The sequence below is a fragment of the Mauremys mutica genome, chromosome 2 (genome assembly GCF_020497125.1).
Source record: "Mauremys mutica isolate MM-2020 ecotype Southern chromosome 2, ASM2049712v1, whole genome shotgun sequence".
Taxonomy (NCBI): Eukaryota; Metazoa; Chordata; order Testudines; family Geoemydidae; genus Mauremys; species Mauremys mutica.
Window position 1 is genome coordinate 66,576,466 of NC_059073.1, and position 21,867 is coordinate 66,598,332.

Genomic DNA, 21,867 nt, shown 5'->3' on the forward strand with positions numbered 1-21,867 from the left:
ACCCCAATTCAGCCCCAAAGCAATTTCATCCTGTGCCCAGAAGGAGGCCAGGGTCCTCTGGAAAAAATAGTATGTGATGAAGTAATTAAAGCCTGTATCATAACTCACAAAGGGGCTGAATTAAGGTTACACCAGCAACCTTATTTCTGAAATTTCCTAACTTTTGAGTGGTTGACTTCGCAACCTTAATAATGTTCTTTTAACATAGTTTGTGTGTGTATATAGTTTCCTAGGTTTTTAACAAAGGAAACTGAAAAAAAAACAAAAACAGAAATTCCATCATGTGGCATCATTTTGATACTCACATGGTTCACCAGCAGGATTGGAACCTTTAGACCCTCCACACAGACCTCTGCCACATCAGCAGAGGAGTAACTGGAGCACCTGACAGCATTAGTAGGTTGTCAGACTCTGTGTGGACTGGCACTACAGGAGGAGAAGACACATTTCACCAGTGGGTTTTGTGGATATTTGGTGAGACTTAGGAGTCTTGGGTTCCCTGCCAGGCTCCAGAAGGGCTGTGTGCTTGAGTGAGACTCTTCTGTCCCATTCCCTCCAACGTGACCCTGTCCCAGTCCTGTCTCTTCCCCACCCATGGCTCCTTGTTCCAATTTCATTCTCCTTGCCTACCTAATCCAAGGCTCCTCATTTTCTCCCTCCTTACACTCATGCCCAGCCTCCTTTTGCAACTGATCCCCACTGCTGGATCTCATCTGATCTGTCTTTCCCTCACTGGCTTCCAGGCTCCTTATACAATCTCAGTCTCCACATTCTCACTCTCTCACCCCCACCCTGGCTGATTGTCCCAATCTCTTTGTCCAGCCAGTCCCAGTTCTCTCCCCCATCCCGACACTGCGCCCAGCTCCTTCTAAGATCTGTCTCTCCTCTCCCCTGCCCCCATTCCCTCCCACAGTGGTTCCTAGGCCCAATCTTCTTGTACAGCCAGTCTCTCTACACCTCTCCCCCACAACTTCTCATATGACATGTGTTATCTTCCCATTTCCCCTACCTGCTCCCAGTCCCAGCCCTCCAACTCCCACAGTTTCTCTCTCCCCAACTCCCAGCTTGGCCAGACTCCTTGTCCGAGTCTACTGCTTTCCCTCCCTCTGGGCTGGCTTTTGGTCCTTTGATATTAAAATCAGATGGCTTTCTTCTCCCTGCTGCCTGGGTGCAAGCAGGGAGGTTACTGAGAGCATAGGAGAGAAAGGCTCCTTGATCTCCGTTTCAGGGCCCAGCCTGGCCCAGAGCTGTTGGAAACTGCATCTACAGGAAAAGTCCAGCTTTGTTCCTATAGACCTGGACTGAAGCATGTTTGGTCGTTCTTTGGGGATGGTCCAGCACTAGGAACTGACTGAGCGGGTTCAGTGAAAATGGAATCTTTGGAGCTTTTAGCTGCTAAAATCAAAGACATCTTTACTGAGTGTGTGTCAACTGTGATTTTTCAAAGGGTTTGTAATTTAGCCAAATTTGGGAGGATTTTCGCAGAGATGGTAAAAGGCACATCGCTGACACAAAGACCCTCCTCCCCCCCGCCAAATTTCAAGTCCCTGCTCCAAAGCATGGGGGCATTAGAGCTGTTCAAAGAAAAGTTCTTAACACTATTTTACCATCAGCAAAACAATTTTTTTCTGTAGCTTAATTCTTGGAAACAGCTGAACAATTTTGGCTAAAATTTCTCTCCCAATAAAAGTCAGCCTGGCCTGGAACATTTCAGCCCTGCTGGTTAAAGTTTGGCAGAATTATATACAACGGAAAACAGGGTGTTATAATGGGAAGTGTCGGGCCACCTTACTAATAGGCAGTGCTACCAGTTCTGCTATTATACATCAGCTGTATTTGTCTGCACGGCTACAGTTCACCGATCACTGTAGTACTTGAGTGCTGTGTATGGATTAAAACCGCAGCCAGAGCTGCCTAGGAAGGCAGCCAGTTCTCTGCCCCACTTTGGGTGTGCTCAGGATTCCTAGTGTTGTAGGTGTAGTCATGGCCTGTTACTTCTGATCACGCCTTCAGATTCCTTGCCCTCTGGTTCTTTGGGGAACGCTCTAGCATTTCATATGCTGCCTGCCAACGACCAGTTAACAGGGCAAATGCACCACAGCCTTTTCCATTAGTTTCTGAAACTTTAGCAAAATCCAGTCACCTGTTGTAACATTTTTCAACAGCTACTAATCAGCACAAACTACTGTACATTTACAATATGCCTTCAAGTGCCTACTTGGGTATTATGGCCTGTTTCACTCATCATGAACCACTGATGGGGAGGAGGTGCCACAAAGAAGTAAGTAGTTTCCTCATTTTTGAACCCAAAATATGAATAGTGAAAACTAAGTGCCACCTCCACCTGTATTTTATATGTTAGTTATAACACAAGGAATAGAACTATTTTGACTCAATATTCATATGGAATATCTGTTCCCCTCCTTGCATCCCTCCAGTTGGCATGGAACAAGTCCGCTCCCAGTTAGCGAGGGGGACAAGGCAGTTGCTGTTCATGGGCAATCAGAAGCTTTCACATATTTTCCTACTGATTTTTATTAGGGTTGTCAAGTGATTTAAAAAAATTAATCATGATTAATCACACTGTTAATAATAGAATACAATTAATTTAAATATTTTTGGATGTTTTCTACATTTTCAAATATATTGATTTCAATTACAACCCAGAATACAAAGTGTACAGTGCTCACTTTATATTTATTTTTTTATTACAAATATTTGCACCGTAAAAATGATAAAAGAAATAGTATTTTTCAATTCACCTAATACAAGTACTGTAGTGCAATCTCTTTATCACAAAAGTTGAACTTGCAAATGTAGAATTAAGTAAAAAAAACCCACCTGCATTCAAAAATATAACACTGTATAATTTTAGAGCCTGCAAGTCCACTCAGTCCTACTTCTTGTTTAGCCAATCGCTCAGACAAACAAGTTTGGTTACAATTTGCAGGAGATAATAGTACCCACTTTATGTTTACAATGTCACCTGAAAATGAGAACAGGTGTTCTCATGGCACCATTGTAGCCAGTGTCGCAAGATATTTACGTGCCAGATGCGCTAAAGATTCATATGTCCTTTTAGGCATCCATGTTGATGACGAGTTCTGCTTGATAACAATCCAAAGCAGTGTGGACCAACTCATGTTCATTTTCACTATCTCAGTCAGATGTCACCAACAGAAAGATGATTTTCTTTTGTGGTGGTTCAGGTTCTGTAGTTTCTGCGTCGTACTGATGCTCTTTTAAGACTTCTGAAAGCATGCTCCACACCTCATCCCTCTCAGATTTTGGAAGGCACTTCAGATTCTTAAACCTTGGTTCGAGTGCTGTAGCTATCTTTAGAAATCTCACGTTGGTACCTTCTTTGCGTTTTGTGAAATCTGCAGTGAAAGTGTTCTTAAAATGAACAACATGTGCTGGGTCATCATCCCAGACTGCTATAACATGAAATATATGGCAGAATGTGGGTAAAACAGAGCAGGGGACATACAATTCTCCCTAAAGGAGTTCAGTCACAAATTTAATTAACACATTATTTTTTAACGAGCATCATCAGCATGGAAGCGTGTCCTCTGGAATGGTGGCCGAAGCATGAAGGGGTATACGAATGTTTAGCATATCTGGCACAGAAATACCTTGCAATGCTGGCTACAAAAGTGCAATGCAAATGCCTATTCTCACTTTCTGATGACATTGTAAATAAGAAGAGGGCAGTAAATGTGAACAAACTTGTTTGTCTTAGCAATTGGCTGAACAAGAAGTAGGCCCAAGTGGACTTGTAGGCTCTGAAGTTTTACATTGTTTTGGTTTTGAGTGCAGTTATGTAACAAAAAAAAAATCTACATTTTTAAGTTGCACTTTCACGACAAAGAGATTGCACTACAGTACTTGTATGAGGTGAATTGAAAAATATTGTTTATTTTGGTTATCATTTGGTTTATCATTTTTACAATGCAAATATTTGTAATAAAAAATAATATACACTTTGATTTCAATTACAACACAGCATACAATATATGTGAAAATGTAGACAAACATCCAAAATATTTAATAAATTTCAATTGATATTCTATTGTTTAACAGCACAATTAAAACTGCGATTAATTGCGATTATTTTTTTTGAGTTAATCACGTGAGTTAACTGTGATTAATCGACAGCCCTAATTTTTATGCTATGGTATTTTAGTGCTTCTGCAGTAACTAGGTGCTGACTGTGAGCCAGCATCAGATGTGTCCCATAAAACCAGAAGCATCTGCTGAAGGGGGATAGTAAGGTCACACTGGAGTTAATAACTAATAAAACAGTGAAAGACCTGACTTCCACAACCTAGCCATCAGGAGCCAGTCTGAATAAATAGGAACCCTGCCCATCTCTGCCCAGAATGAGCCCCAAGTTCAGGCTCAAAAATATTCTAAAACATATTTCTTTGTTTTTATTCTACTGTCATAGCTTGTCATAGCTTCATAGTTAAGTACTGTTTTTTTTCCTTAAAGCAGGCATTCGTTGTTTTTGTTAGATATGGGAAATAGAATCTATCCTTTCCAAATGTACAGCTCCTTCTCTTTGAGCACTGGAGGAATTTTCTGAGACCATAGAAGATTAGATTGAGTTATATTTGTCTTGAAAATGATCCTTTAAGAAACCAAATCATGAGTGGAAAATATGAAAAAAATCTAATGTGTATTTAAAAATCAGTTTGATCTAATCTGGGGTCACAAACCCTAAAAATGCCTTAATCATAACCATGCAGGGACAGATGATCAAAGGAATTTAGGCACCTAAAGATGAAGATGGGGCCTACTGGAATTTTCAAAGCACTTAACTGGGTTAGGCACCTAACTCCCATAGATGTCAATGGCTAACCTATTGAAGTGCTTCTAAAAAACCCAATAGGCATCTAACTACATCTTTAGTAAATCCTTTGAAAATGTGGTCCTTGGTCACTATAAGGCAGAGTTAAGGATGTTTTGGTGCCTACACCGTGCATTTCCACATGTTAGCATTTCTAGATTTCTTTTAAGTGTAACTGTAATTCTGAATTTTCTGGGTTTATAATGTTTGATTTTGGGGATAATTGCAACATCCTTGCAGTTTATTTTGCAATGGCACTGGAATACTTATAAGAGTGGTGGTGCTGAAAGCCAGCCCCTTTACCCCTGTCCACCCCATCCCCCAGAGCTGTGGCCAGGACCAGGGCCGTGTCTCCAGGAGAGGGGGACTTGGACAAGTGTAAGGGGGCCAAGGTTGGAGCCACAGCTGGGGGCGGGCATGGGGCCGGCAGCTGGGACCCCGCATAAAATGGAGAACCACTAGTTCCTGCGCCTATGATATTTTGCTCTTAAATCACTGATACATGTTCTCAACCTAAACTCTGTCATAACAGTTTTTTGGCTGAGTAGTTTTGTTAAATTTCATTTCTCAACAGTTTATTTCTAAGAGGTATTGACTTTTCAGACGAGTCTTGATTGAAGGCAAGTTCCAAGGGGTGCGCTTGTGCTGACATGGGCAACAGAGAGAGAGTGGAGGAGGAGCAGTTAGCTGACAAATTGTGTCCCAGCCTACCACAAGTCAGGGATTCCCCTTCCATCACCTTTACCAACAATCTAGCTCACAGAGGAAGAAGTGACCCAAGACCCAGTGGTTGATAGGCAACGGTGATATAATGGAGAGGCAGGTATTGGAAGCGAAAGAGATTCACATGATAGTAAGGGCAGACTACATACTGCTGCTGAACCCAAACAAGACTAAGGTGGCACTTTTGGGAAAAGGGAAGATCTCCAAAGAATTACCATCCTCTGTAACATCCCCCTGATTGCTAACTCAGTCTGCAGCTTGGAGATCCTTTTGCACTCACTGCTAAGAGAAATCTAAATAGCTATGGGCGGTCATTGCCATCTGTAACTGGTGTGGTGAGCATTCATGACCCCTAGGCTTAATTAGTTCAACCCATTATAGCTAAGCGTGAAGCTACATGCCCTGAAAAAAACTCCAGCTGGTACAAAATGCAGCAGCTCATTGATTAAGCAACAGAGATCTCCATGAGAACTTCAGTCTGGTGCTCTGGTCTCCGTACTAGCTACCTATTGAATAGAGAGTCCAACTCAGGACCCTTTTCTTGATATTCAAAACGCATTGGCCCTCATTAGGCTAGTGAGAACATCTCCTTCCATAATCACAATCTCCCACAACAGCTACATTGCTCAACCAAACAGGCTTGCCATCACTGGAGGCAGAACTTTCACGGGAGCTGGACCTAGACTGGAATGTTCTCCCAAAGAGACATGACTTACCACTGTTCTCACCCATATAAACAATCTAAAATCAACATAACCACTCTTTAAGAATGAGTTGACTTTGCCATTACTATATTAACGCTAGTTTTCATGTTTTATTACCTTATCTATTTCAAACTTCATTGAGCTGAATCTTAGTAAACAGATCAAATCTGAATGGATTTTGTTGTTGCTGCTGCTGTTCTGGCTATTACCCTCATTATCTGGAGTCATCAGCAGTTTTGCTGTGTTTTCCATCTGTTATTCAGTATTAGGGCTCTGGTATTTTTCCATGGTATGAGATAATTTCAGAGGATGGGGCTATCATTTCCATTTGTTATGATTTTTTCTCAGTGTGAGTGGTTGATTTCCGCTCAGGTCCTTAGTTGGACCAAAAGGAAACACCAGATGGTTTGAGTAAGACCCTGTTCACACTATAATATTTGCCAGGTCGTGAAACTGCTTTCAAAATCATTTTAATTCCTAGGCTCAAGAACTATTTTCTATGTTGTTTTTTAGAATGTTTTCCTCATTTATACAAACTGGCATTTGCTAAAATAAACATGAAATTGTTTACAAGAACAGATCTTGTGCAGTTTCATGGTACTGGGAAAAAAACTGCTGAGGATGGGGGAGGGAGGTACTGTTGTGGTCTCATTGCTAATTAGTATTCCAAAACTTGGCTCAGTTCTGCATATCCGAAGCAGCTCATGTACCTGTTTTTTCTTCATTGTATCTGTACCATTTGCCATCATCCGAGACTTCCTGGGGTATTTTCTTGTCTCTGGTGTTATGTAATTTGATATGCGCGGTATGTTTTTCAGGTGAGAATGCAAGGTCTATTTTACTAATCTCTCAAAGGTTCTGTTTTTCTGTCAGCTTTGTATTAACTTCATGAAATGAAGTAAGACCATATTTCGGTTAGTTGGTCTCTGATTCCATCTCTTGGTGGTTTCTTTCTGATCTGTAGTTCTTGCCTTGTTTTCTCAGTATAAATGGTATTAAAGTCCTCTGAGGGAATGGAGTAGGCATAATGTTTCACATACAGTACTTGTAGTGGGAGGGGTGTGCTCAGATTGGCTCAAAATATTGTGCTCAGGTTGGCTCAAAATCCCCTCCCGCCCCCGCCAGCTGTAGACTGTATTCTCTATTCTCTTACAGAAGAGTTCACTTACTAGTAGCCTTTACATATTGCTCACGTGCTGTCATTATCGCATCTGTTTCAAGTTGCTGCAGTTTGAACTACAGTTCATTACTGCCTTTATCTATGATCAAAACATGAGGCACTACCACTACATACATTTAAAAAAACAGAAAGGGTGAAGGGGCTCTGATTGAAATACCCTCACTATTGTGTACATGGAAGTGCATGCATTTACATGCCCCTCCCCCCATATTTTAAGTGAATATTTTGAATAGCGGAAGGGTCCTGTAATAATAATTAGCATATGTTTATATCACTTTGTGTTTTCATTGGCCATATAACCAGCTAGTGTCTTTATAAATGATATACTTTAGTTCAACTGCAGATTATTGGGCTGGATGCATTCCTGGGTGAAATCTCATAGCATGTTTTACATAGGAGACTGGACTAAAAGAAATCATAATCCTTCCTTTCAGCCTTCAAATCTACGATTCTGTTAGGATCATCCTTTCTTTTGTTCCTTTGAAAATAGTATAATGACTAAAAGTGTCAGATATTTTTTTAAGCCACTCTCTAAGCATGCAACAGGTGTTGGTCTTCTGAAAAAATCTAAACAAAATCATGCCTTGAGTTAAAAGAGACAAGATTTTATGATGCCTGTGGAGAAGCAGAGCTTTTCTGAGAGGAGAAAAAGAGTGATTCCATTATTTTAATAGGGGGAAAAACTCACTTGTATGAAAAAGGGAGATTTAAGATCAAGAAATCACTTACTCCTAGAAAAACACTGATGACAACCATAACGTTTTGTTCTGAGTTAGGAACATTTCAGAGTTACGAACAAGCTCCATTCCTGAGCTGTTTGTAACTCTGAGATTCTACTGTAGCTACACCAGTATAGGTCTGTGTAGTGTAACCAGACCTCAGAGTGTGGTGTCATCCAGCACAGGCCCTATAATGACACTCAGAAATCCACAAACCTCACTATTCTGTATTGGTTCCCCCTCCAGTCAATTAGTGCAAATTAGTGAGCTTTGTGGATTTAAAAACGACCATTTTAAGCTTTGGAAGCACTAAACAATCATCAGATCTAAAAGTAAAGGTCTTCATGTACACTTAAGAGACCAGCTTTACTAGCTGAACAGATAATGGGTAGTGACTGCATAGGCACCTAAAGGAGACTATTCATTTTTAGAGGGCTACGGTGCTTGTTATACACCAACTACCAGAAGTACATTACAGGGAGCTAAAATCTATCATTGACAAGTGTGGTCAGAATGTACCAAAGCAACAGCTGTGAATGTAAAACAGAACAGAAATATTCCTGTATATTATGCCATGGAAATGGCATTCCACTGTGACTTTTTTCATTGAATACAATGTAAAGGGTCTCATTAATTTCAACTTCTTTTTGTTCACAATCATTCGTAAACAGAGAAGTAATTATGGTACTGCCGAAACACTGGCTTTTCACCGCCACATAGTAATCACTCTTCAGGCTAAAGTGCCCCTTACTTTCAGCTTCAGCAAAATAAGCTCCTGCCTCTTATTAAATTGGGTTAGTCCAACCATTAGACTGGTGATGACTAAATACATAACCTATAATTTGAAACAACAGGACAGAATTTGCACTCGTGGCCAGTTCTCACCTTGTCATGTGTTTCGGTGAGCACCCCCTCTCTAGGTTGGAGGATGAGTGCTTCACATGCATCGCGTTGTAGGACGTGTGAGTGTATTCATTTTCATCACTGTAGTCAGGACCAAGTAATGTCCGAGCCCAAGTTCCCATGTCATAAGGAGGAAGCGTACCTCCAAATTCAGAGGGCAGGCATTCTGGGTGTATTAGCTGGTGAAGGCTGTTCAGATTGTTACCATGGAGAAAGATCTGAAACGAAACAAAACAAAAAACAAAAGCACAGTCAGTTCCTTATTTCATAAAGCATTATAATTTAGAGCGGTGAATTTGCTCTGCAATTTATGGGTGGGTCTTTTCGAAAGCACTCAGCATTAGCTTTACTCTGCTCCCATTGAAGTCAACGCTGAAAATATGGTACTAGAGATGTTCCCTGTCATTACCATAAGATATACATCATATAAAACCAGGGAAAGGGTGGGTTGTGGAATTATTTTTGAGGGAAGGGAGAAGAGATTCCTGGAAGAAGAGTGTTCTAAAGAAGGCTCTGAAGAAGAGGAATATGGTTCTGTTATTGGATGCCACAGAGAGAGAGCATGAAGAAGAGAGTGAGAGAAGATAATAAAGGGATCGGAAAGGTGAGAGGTCTGTAAGGGAGCATAGGGAGCAAGAGGAGACAAGATCAGAGATATAAACTAGAACAAGATCAAGATCTTTAACATAAAGGCAATGAGCTGGAACTGGTACAGTAGCAATTACACCTGGAGCCCAGCTCAGTGACAGAATCACTGCCTATTTCAGATAGGCACCAAAATCTAGACCTATTTATTTTCAGAGCTCTGGAAATACTCAGTAGTTTTGGTGTGCAAGGGGTCATGTGCAAAAATTTTCCCTCAGTTTGGATCCACATTCTCTCCTGTCAAGTGAGTTGTTTTGGGTTCAAACAAAACATGGCATTTTAACTGACTTTTCATCAAAATTGCACAAATTGTTTCAACACATTTATAAACTGACCCAAGTCCATGTACCTGAACAATTTTCTTTGAACTTATCCTCAGTTTCTTAATTTGTAAAACACTGAACCACACAAAGCTTCTAGTAATTTAGGGTTTTATTTGAACACTCTGCCCAGCTCCAGTTATCCTTCCGCTCTTTAATCCCCCCAGACATGTTTTCACACTGAAGGACTCCTCAGCCTGTTCAATACTCCTCAGATGGAGCCCAGGCCAGATTTTGGTGCCTTTCTGAGATCCTTTTTAGTAACTATGGACTTCAGGATAAAAATGGACAAGGACAGTGAGGTCCAGTAATCCAAGTACATCTCTGCAGTGAAGACCTGCTTCTCCTCCTGCTGTGTGAGCTGATATAGAGAAGTGGAAGTTTTTGTGGACACCAGTGGGAGTTAAGAAAGGCAACCTGCTGAAGAAGCAAAACTGGCAAGTTCCTTGGAGTTGATAGTACCTCACTGGGCAGAGATCGAGCTCTATGGGAGCTTCTTCATATGGATGGCTTCACTGGGAGACTGTGCCTGTCCCTACACTATCACAGCTCAGTAAATACTTCCTCTGGCCATAGGCATGCCTTGTCCATTGTACGATAGGATAGCGCCTGTTCTTTGTACATTCTGTGGTCCCTGACTTTGATTCTGAAAATAACCTATTTCTGCTGAATTATTGATTGAATCTAGACTAATTGCAAACTCCAGCTGAGGCTTCAGTCATAGCTGCAGTTCTCAGAGGCCCATTAAAAAAAAACAGAGAAAAAAGAATAAAGCAAAGAAAATAGGGAGCTATTCAAGCCAATTAGAGTCTGAAGCATCACAGGTTTTCTCCCCCTCTAATTACCCTTTTCCTTGTCTTGTCTTTGAGAAATGGTTTGATTAGCGTGTACAGGGCATGGATGTACCAGGGCTGGTTGACAAAATGGACTCCTCCAAAGCGAGCAGGAAAGCTGTCCTGTAGAGAAGAAAGAAATGGAAGGCAATTAAATAGACGCACCAAATTAGTCAAGCAGCCAGCAGGACTAAAGTCAAAAGAACAAGTTTGCATCTTACCATCTGACGCACCATTTAATCAGTAGTCGGCTTGTGGTGGGGGAGATGGGTGGTGCAGGAGGACTAAGAAACACATGCACTGTTTTAAGGAGCCACTATCCCATTTCCCTCCATGCAGTTACACCTTGGTTTCTACTGCTTAAAAAAGCGGATATCAAGATCTCTGCCCAAATTTCTTCTGACTCCACTTCAGCGTATCATACTGTGCTGAGAAGGGAAATGCAGCCTGGGTGATGAACACAGCTTGTTTCCTGAACATCCCTTGAGGGGACTAATTTTAATTCCTTATTGTGTTACATAACTGAACTGCAAATTCCCACTCCTGTTCCAACACACAGCTCACTTTTTCACCCTTTCTGCCACCTTTGCCCCTCCCCCCCATCCCATTCCCCCTTAAATCATCATTACAATAGCTGAACTTTCTGGGTGAGTGCGCAGCACATTATGGAGAGCAAGGCGGGTGGGAAATGCTGATATGTGAATGTGTTGACAGAGAGAGAGAGAGAGCATGTGACAGCACCATGGAAACTGACACCACCAAGTGCTTGCCGCTGAGGTTTAGTGCAAATATCCAAGCATTAGCATTCAGGTAGAGTAGTCTCACAGAGGTGTTTGCTTAGGTGCAATAGGATGCTACTGCAATGTGGTACACATAATTAATAGGAGGCTACTGGAGTTTCTTTAAAGGTACATTGTAAATGATATTTTGTATCTACATTCACACCATGCAAATGTCAGAGTCTATCAGAGAACAGGCTAGGCTCCTTTCACTTTTGGAAACAGTGCAACTGCTGCTGCATATATCTGCTGATGACACCCACAGAGCGAGGCAAGTTGGCTGTTTTCTGACAGGAACTGGGGCCTCTTTGTAAACAACTAAGAAGATACATTCACTACTGATACATTTTGCTAGTCACCAGCCCCAAAGGAAGGCAATTATTATTTCCATTATGGCTATAGCATTCGGTAAGAATTTTAGGATCAGCTCCTCAGCTAGTATACATTATTGTGGTTGCATTATAACACCACCGAGGATATGGCCCTTAAAGTAGATGCACCTGGGAAAAAATTGAAATATATGAACTTTCAGCAAAGTCAAAAGTGGATTTCTGCTCTGTACAAGGATGATGTAAAAAGAACACCTGGAGCTGATCGGAAAATGGCATTTCTGTCCCATGGGAAATTCCCATATTTTGATATTTGTTTTTGTCCCAGTTTGGGATGAAAAGTCAAAATATAGAAACATTTCACAGAATGACAATTTCTGAAGCATTTCCACTGAGAATGACACAGAGAATGGGTTCTCTGTGTCTGCCTGAGCCACCACAGTGCCTCATGGGAGCTGTAGTTCTGGATCCCTCTTGGTCTCTGTAGCAGAGCTGCAGACTCTCTCTCCCAGTAGCTCAGGCACAGGGAGAGACTGGAGTGCAACATAAGAGATGTTGTATAGCAAGGGAGCATAGACGAATTAGAGGCTAGGAACTACAACTCCCATAAATCACCATGGTAGCTCAGGCAGACATTGAGATTAATGTTGACCCAAAACAAAATGTTTTGGTTCAATTTTCCTGCTATTGCTCTTTTCCCATGGCAAATTTCAATTTCAACTAAACTCCATTTTCCAATGAGAAAACATTTTGCTCAGAATATTGTGACTATCCCTAATGGCGCCTTCTCCCAAATTAAATCTACTTTCTATGTGGATTCAGAATTATATGGGCCAGGTGGTCAGTGGTGTATATTGGCATACCTCCCCTTGGCACATATACATAGTGGGGAAAGTAAGCTTTACTACTGTCAGCCCAACACAGCTCTGGAGGTCAGTGATTCTGACGTGTGTACAATGGGATATACTAAGTACAATAGCGAAGCCACCCATACAACCACATTGTTTAAATGTATTCACATTTAAACAATGTATGCCATAATTACCCGTGGAATAGGATTCCCCAAGGGGTACAGAGGGCAGCTTGCTGCAGCATCCTGCAGAGTCTTTATTACTGGGCCTTATGCACAGGAAAGAGCCCAGCTTGACTTTCATACCCCAGCTTGGGTTTGTAGGGTTATCAGTTAGAAACACCCATAATTTTTCTTTTTCACTCTGTACATTCAATATGGATATTGCTGAGACACCGCTCTGGAGCCCCAGTATGCCATTTTTACAAAGTTACCAATCAGAGCAGAAATATATAAGAAAAGCTCATGTCTCGTATATTGTCTTGTATTGTTTTTAGCTAGTTGGACTAAGCTGTGTGAGATCTCTCCCTGATCACTCTTGGGCTCTCTGCTGATTTCTCTGAGGCAAGATGAAAGTAACTAAAGTTGATTTTCTGTTGAAGAACTTGTGCTTTTAGGAATTATTTGCCCTTGTGCCTTTGTGATTCCTTGGGAAGGTGCATTTTATAATGAGAAATTTTGTGTGTGTGTGTGTCTTGGGTACATTTTCTTTGAATCCATGCTAGGAATGAGATCCTTAGTCTTATCTCTAGCTGAATCTTTCTTAAAAAAATTTGGGCCTAAACCTTCCCATTGATATCAATGATAATTTTGTCATTGAGTTTTCTGGGAGCAGGGACTGGATCTTGCAAATAAGTCTGGAAATGCTTTAAGGACCTGATCCAAAGCCATTTGCAATCAGTAGTAGTCTTTCAGTTTCTGCACTGGTGATGAAACTGTGACATCTGGGGATTTCTCAGACTAGCTATCTATGTATTTATCTGGCTCCATAGGGCTAGAATATGACAGCATCATAATCAGATTGTAGGAAACTTTTTGGTTCTAGTTATTGACTTAACTGGTGCTGTAGAAAAGACTTTCTGTTGCAGAATTCCTCTTTTTTTGTTTCCAGTGCTTTTTTTCTCCAAAGAAGTTAGTAACAGAAATAAACACTAAAGTGCCAGAATGAAACTCTCAAGAAAACTCTGAAGTTCACATCCACCTCAATATACCTTTTTCCTTCAGACTGTAAAGACTCTCCTAGTTCAGAGATCAGAAGGGAGGCTAACTCAGTTCTTTCCCTCTCTCAAGTTTTATGTGCCACCTCTGCACTGCAGTGCACAGCAGTCCGGGACTGAAAACTGTCAAGCACGTAATGATATGTTAAATAACTTGGGAGGAATATCTATGAGTTGAGTGAGAGACAATTTTTCACCACTTCCTCCCACTCTCTCCATCACCCTGTTTTTATTTATTTATTTATTTTGCAATGTGAACACGCAGCAGAAACCTTCTACTGGTCTTTCTTCATTCTTTTGTGCTGAAGGCTAAAAATCAAGATGATCTTCTAACAGTAAATACAAATCTTCTGACACAAAGGATATTTTAGAGAGGGAAGTTAATCATCTGAATATAAAAGTTAGAAATGGGTCTGAGGTGGAACACTGGATCCAAACCTTCCAAACTGTATGACATGGACCTCAACCATCAATGAGCTGAACCAACACACAAGATCCAAACAAACTTCCAAATTTGGGAAAGTTCAGATTGAAATCACATTCCAGTTCTGAATTTTGTGACTCAAACACATCACTAATGACAATGTGTGTGTACAGTCATTTGCAATCAAAAAGCAAAATAATCTCTCCTTCAAAAGTCCAGTGCAATCTGTGTAAAAATCCCCTCCCCAATGCAAATAAATGCACAGCCTCTCCCATTTGAACACAGTTTCGCCTACATTTGGGGAGGGTTTTAATCGCAAACAAAAGTGTTTAAATCAGGTCATTTTTCTCTACATTGAGCATAAAAACTAAAGCTTCTTGCTTCTCAGTACATTTGATCATTCCCTATAACAGTTTAGAGCTTCCACATATGGTATATTAATGGTTCAGTAACAGTTTCTCCCCAGAGAAGTACTGTGACTGGTACCATAGTGGTGTAAGGAGCCTTTCAGCTCTAGGTCCCAGGTCCAAAACTAGCCTGGGTTGGTGGTGATAGGAACTGAAACGTATTGCCATCTGATGCCTCTTCAGTGGCCTATGGTTGTATGTGGGCTAGGATAAAATGTTTATATTTAAAACATGTTCGCTAACATGCGTTAACACATTTTGAAGCCCTCATGTAAACAGGGCAGGTTGTGTTAGGCAGCTGAGGTGAATTTTTATGCTTGTCTACCCACTGAATGAGCATGGGGGCTGACTATTTCCCCCCGCTCCCCCAGCACAGTTCCTCAGGCTCAGGATGCTGGGGAGGCTTGTACTGGTACTGCCCAGGCTTTTGCTGTTTGGCGGATAGTTGGAAGGTTTCCTGTTCAATATCACAGCTTCTCCCTGCACTAAATTCAATTTTAAAAAGACACTGTAAGAACTCATTAATTTTCCCGTTGCTAATCTATGAGCCTAACGATTCTCACCAAAAGTCCTCTCTTCTAAGAAGGATTTAATAACAGAGGGCTGTAGCTAAATCTTAGTCAAATAAGATTTTGCTTTTTTTTTTTTTTTGGTATAAAGCATACCCAAGTACATACACTAGTATATGCTGAAATATTATCATATTGAATACTGAAGTATAAAGTGAACGTTGGGATGCACTATCCAAAGGTTTTTTTTTTGTGTTTGTTTGTTCTCCTGCCATATTGACTAATTCACAAAATTCAATAATTTGCAATAGGTCTCCCAGTCATTAGTGCAAATTAATGAGGGCCCACAAAGCATCTGTTCATGGATCTTGGCAGATGGTACCAATAAATTAGGGTATAGAACACAGATTTGTTTAGTAAACTTTAATTTGTGATAGAATCACACTGTCATATCACGTGGTCTAACCAATTGCTTGTAAGGTAACCTTGGGGTTGATGGGGGAATTCTTTCACTTTTTCCTCTTACTACTACTTTGCTGAAGCAGCTCAGAACCATTTAAGAATTTAAAAAATATCCAAAACTTCAAAAAGCATGCTAAAAATTGTTATTCTGGGGGTTCCCCCACCACAGACTAACATTCAGACCAAATCAGTCTCTGGTACGACTTCTAGCTTGAGTAACTGTCATGTCACCACTTTGGAATCCTGGCAGAGGTGTTACATGCAAACATGTCCTCTCTCCAAAATAACATGCAGTCTAATTAAATATGAAAAAAAAACCCCTCAGTTCACTCTCAGTAGTGAGGTTGAGATTTTATACAACAGAAGTGAGGAATTCAAAAGTTACCGGGACACATTGCTCATCTGCATTTTGTACTGCAATGGCTGCTGTTCCGTACCCTCTGTATTATATGTCATATAGGTGTGTGCTCACTGTGACTAAGTTATGGTGGGTGTCAAATGATAACTTTGAATTTATTAGCATCTGTGGGTGTAAAATCTGACCCATTAATTTGTTTTTTTGTTTTTTTTAATGTAGCTTCCTTGTTCTTTTAAAGGGTGGGAGGAATAAAGTTGCCAGTGAAGAAGTCTGCAAGATTATTTGATTATACCTCTGTACCCTGCGGAGTACACAAAATTTGAAATTACATGTTGGAGAGTGGAGAGGCAACTGAAAGACCATCAGATCTGGAAGTATTTTAAGGTTTAACTTGAAGCCATAAAACTCCTGGGGTGCAGTATGGAATTCTGTTCTAGAGGTCTGCTGAATGAATGCATCTGCTACTGCTATACTGAGTAATCAGAAACAGGCTAGAGAATTTAACAAAACTCTCTGAGCTACCAAACCTATGGGTCACTGTGAACTATTAGCTACAGTTGTTCATTTGAAGTCATCAAAACAGCAGAGGAGCTATATAGGTGCCAGGTTTCTAAGAGGAACCATGTTTCTAGGCCTCTCCAAGACAGCAGGCTTAGCAATAAGCTTAAGAGAGTAGTCAAGGCCTCAAAGCTAATTCTTTTTGTCTTTATGTTATCCTCTGGTGGTTCGTTGTAGGTGGAACTTCAGGCTTGGATTGAACTGGGATGTGCCAGTGATAAGAGGGACAACATTGACTTGACCCTGACAACGTTTATTATTAAAATCTGTAATGGTTTTGTCTGTTGTTTAACTGATTTTTCACCTGAAGATGTTCACGTGGTTTCATGTTGTTGCTTTTTTTTAGCTATGCCTGGAGTCAGAGTTCCAGGTCAATAATATTTATTTGGCTATTATCACTACACTAGCTCCTGCAATAGCTCCCAATTTCCTCTCCCTTCTGTCATGAACCCTGTCCTCCTCGCTGACTGGATTAGGATCTTCTGCCTCCATGGTCTGCTGTAAGTCACTTCTGGGAGGCATGAGGTAAGGCTGGCATTGACAGCAGTGCAGCACCTTTCTAGTATTGCAACGACGCAGGCCTGTGTCCTGGTACAGAACCTTCAAAAGTAAAATGATAGCACCGTATCCATCATTAAAAGTCAACATGTGGTCACAGTGAAAAGACCCCTGTCATTTCCTTATATTTGGAAAAATAACTGTGGGGTGTTTCAGACAAAAAAAGGGGGCCAACTGTGGCTAAATGTTGACCTTTTAATGGTAACCACTAATTGAAAAACCTGATTTTTTTTTAATTAAAATTTTCAGGGAGAGAAGAAGGTGGTTAAAAATTGAGTTTTGGATGAAAAGTTGAATCAAAAATTCTAAATTTAGAGAATTTTGGCCAGCCCGAGTAAGCACAGTATACTGAAGGAACAAATGGTGGCCACATATACATACCACAGCCATCAGAAGGGACTGACCCAGTATAAGCCTCTCTCACTTGAGCTAAGGGAGTAACTGCTTTAATTGTGAATAAATAGGAGGCTCTTTTTCCTCTCTGGGGACAGATTTATGGTTTGCACTTAGCCATTATATTACCCTGGTTTACTGGTGATCAGTGCAAGATGCTGATTTGGGCAGATGTTTATTTAGATGGATTTAAAATGTGGCTATCACTGGAGTATAGATACATTTGAAAAAATGTAATGCAAAATACATAAAATATCAATTGGACCTATATACAACATGTGTAACCTCCCCCAACCTATCCAGACTAAAAGTCTCCCTTCCTAGCTACTTCCTTCCCTATAGAAAGCCTGTGAAAACAGAAGAGCTTTGCAGCCTGGCCTGAGGGTAATAGATCAGTTATGATATCAAATCAATAGGTGAAAGAATGGGGGCACTGTGTTTCTGGGGGGCAGAGAAGAAAACACTGAGTCACTTTGACCGGATTTAAAAGGGCAGTAAAGGGAGACACATGAACGCATGCAAACAGCCAGGGGTAAAATGGATAAAGTACACCAGCGAATTTCTCATACATCAGGAACTGTAAAAGCAAAAGCTGCTTTAAAAGGGAAACACCTCTGTAGAGTCAGTCTCCTTAAACATGCATTGTTCCCCTGAGCCATATTACTGAAGAAATCTACACCACTACTATAGCACTTTTATTCTGTATTTCCTTCACATTGGCCTTGCAGTATCTGCTCATCTATTCTCAGCTGAAAGAATTTCAGACATGATGAAAGTAGACACTGGATGACTTCTATTAAAATGTCACAGAGAGGACAAATGCCCATAGCATTGGTTAAAGTGGATAAAGACAACCAAACAAAAGGCTATTAGGGAAGGTCTGCTGGCACTTGCCTTTCATCTCAGGAGATCTATTGACTTTAAACCAAAACTCCCCATCATGCTTATGGTTGTGGCTGTGTATTAAACAGGAATATCATCGCTGGACTAAGACTTGTTCTTTGATCCGTCACTTTTATGTAACAAATATGACAGCAGAGAAAAGAGGATTTCATTATTTATAACAATGGGCAAACTAGTTCAGAGTAAATAAAAATGTCACTGAAACTTTGCACAAGATCCAAATGGAACCTAGAGTCTTTGTGTGTGTGTGTGTGTTTAAAAAGTATCTAGTTTTGTATGTTTTTGACTTTTGCAAAAGGTGGAAGCAGACAGGCTGTTCTGATGGAAAAGAGATTCCTCGCCAGAAGCAGGGATACCCAGAAATCTCACCCCAAACCATATTTTGACAAGATTTCCAACCCAGTCTTGCAGCTCCCAGGTTCTGAGAGTTTAGATGAGCTTCAGTGTAGCAGACAAACATTTAGACTGCTAGATTTTTTGAATCTGGAGGGATCCAGGGCATAGAACCTCACTCCAACCTCTCTCGTTTGCTTTGAAGAAAGAGACAGAAAAAGACAGTGAATCCAGCAGCTAAGGGCTGTCTCTGCTCACTGTTACCCCTCCTCTCTTGCAAAAAATGTGTTGGCCCAACCTGTAGGCTTCTTTCCACCTCCCCAGTTCTGCTCTGCTCCTCATCTCATTATGGGAAAAGAATGGGAGAAAAGGGCATGGGAGCAGTGAACCAAACAGCGAGGGAGTACGGAGCCAGCGACCCATAAGTAGTGGAGTGGGCACATGGACGACACATATAGTAGGCTAGGGAAGGCTGTACCTCCCCAGACAGTCCCGCATGGCCCCACCCATGCTCTGCTCTGATGCCCCCTCCTGCTTGCTGCTAGTTGGCCTCAGCCCAGGCAGACTGCTTCTCTTCCAGGAAGCTGGCTGGGACTTGGTGTGGCTGGGGCCATCCAGCGCTGGTGTGTCCCAGGCACTGGAGCTGTGCCACCCAGTGCTCCAGGATTGGGTAGGGTGCCGCACACCGCCTGCCCAGTACTCTGGGGTTTGGGGGGCTGCACGTCACCCACCTGGAGCTCCAGGGCTGGAGGTGCTTGGGCAGCCCAAGGCTGGCGGTGGAGGGCTGGAGGCTGCAGGGAGGGGGCTCCTGGTTTCAGTGGGGAAGGGGGGCTAGAGGGGCAGGACCTCAGGCGGTGGGGTGGTCCAGGCTGGGAGCTAACCTACTTAAGGTTCACCCACTGCCTATGAGTAGGCAGCTGAGAGTCTTCAAGATCCAGGAGGGCAATGAGGCAGCAGTGGCAGCAGCAATGCAGTCCTGCTGGTGGGGGCAGTGGGTAGTGTTAAATGAATTTGGATTTGCCTAGGGAAGGATCACTCTTTCCCCTGGTGTCCCTGGGCAAAGACTCTCCCCTTTAAACTCCTCTCTTCCTGGAACCCCATGATCTGCCTGGACAGAGACCATTTCTTCAAACCCTCCAGCTCTTTGGCAGCCTTGCAAACACCTAGAAGATAATAAGGTGATAAGTAATGGTCAACATGGATTTGTCAAGAACAAATCTTGTCAAACCAACCTGACAGCTTTCTTTGACAGGGTAACAACCGTGGATAGGAGTGAAGCTGTAGAGGTGTTATATCTTGACTTTAGTAAGGCTTTTGATACTTTCTCACATTACTTTCTCGTAAACAAACTAGGGAAATACAACCTAGATGAAGCTACTATAAGGTGGGTGCATAACTGATTGGAAAACCATTCCCAGAGAGTAATTATCAGTGGTTCACAATCAAGCTGGAAGGGCATAACAAGTAGCGTCCCGCAGGGATCAGTTCTGGGTCCCATTCAGTCCAATATCTTCATCAATTATTTAGATAATGGCATAGAAAGTGCACTTATAAAGTTTATGGATGATACCGAGCTGGGAGGGGTTACAAGTGCTTTGGAAGATTAAAATTCAAAATGATCTGGACACACTGGAGAAATGGTCTGAAGTAAATAGGATGAAATTCAATACGGACAAATGCAAAGTACTCCACTTAGGAAGGAACAGTCAGTTGCACACATACAAAATGGGAAATGACTGCCTAGGAAGGAGAACTGCGGAAAGGGAACTGGAGGTCATAGTGGATCATAAACTAAATATGAGTCAACAGTGTAACACTATTGCAAGAGAAGTACATCCAGTCATCTTCATTGTCTCTTCCATTCCTTGGGTCACTACCACTGCTTCCTTTGTAGCTGTCATAGCCTTCACTCCTAAGCTCCTGTTAAGAAGGAACCACCTCCTGCCCCCCCTCCACACACACACAAACCGTCCAAACCTACAAAAATACCACACACACCTTCCCTCAAACTCCCCTAACAAACTTTGCCATAAACTCCCCCCAAAATGCCCCTAACAAACTCTGTCTCAACCCCCCCCAAGTTCCCCAACAGACTCTCCATCAAACTCCTCTAACAAACTCCCCCTCAAATTCCCCCCAAACTTCCCTGTTTTCTGCTCTGTTTGCTGACTCCTGTGCCCCTGTCAACCAGCTCCAATTTCAACTCTTGTAAAACTCTTGTAAAAATGTAATATAACAATACTTTGTGTTCCTATCACATGCTTTAGACCCAAGTGGCACACAGTAAAGACATGACCAGTCTTTGAAAGCCGAGAAGACTTTACTCAAGAGGTAGTTGGAACAGTTCTGACAAAACAGTCTAGGCTAGTATGGTCCCTCTCATCAAGGTTTGCATGTCCTTGATAAATACACAGGGTGAGGCATAGCCGTGATCTTGTTGAATGCTCTTTTGTGATTATTTTTCCTTTTGAGGCAGAGTTGTGTGGGGTTTAAATTCTGTAACTCCCATTGACTTTAATGGGAGTGTGACAGAGTGCTGGGGAATAGCAACTGAACCAGCACCCTGATCACTGTTTAACCAATTATGCTCCCAGGAAGGGCCTGACTAAGGGCATGGCTACACTTGCAAATGTACAGCGCTGTGAGTTAAACCAGCCTTCGTAGAGCACAGTAGGGAAAGTGCTGCAGTCTGTCCACACTGACAGCTGCAAGCGCACTGGCGTGGCCACACTTGCAGTGGCATTGGGAGCGGTGCATTATGGGCAGCTATCCCACAGAGCACCTCTTCCCATTCTGGCGCTGTGGCTTGTGGAAAGGGGGCAGGGAGTACGGGGCATTCTGGGTCCTGTCCCAACACTCCGTGATGCATCAGTTCGCATCCCAGCAACCCCTCTGCTTCCGTCCACAA

The 21,867-nt window shown here is 41.9% G+C and overlaps 1 protein-coding gene across 3 annotated transcripts in view; it reads right to left on the bottom strand.

The window, feature by feature from the left end:
* The window catches only part of CLVS1 (clavesin 1), a 277,818-nt gene that overhangs the window by 14,261 nt on the left and 241,690 nt on the right, over nt 1-21,867 (bottom strand). For all 3 annotated transcript variants that reach the window (XM_045008049.1, XM_045008048.1, XR_006577528.1), the window contains exons 4-5: nt 10,892-11,002; nt 9,064-9,299 (exon numbers count right to left, since the gene is read on the bottom strand). In XM_045008049.1, the coding sequence (XP_044863984.1) occupies nt 9,064-9,299; nt 10,892-11,002 (347 nt within the window). The remainder of the gene's footprint in view (nt 1-9,063; nt 9,300-10,891; nt 11,003-21,867) is intronic.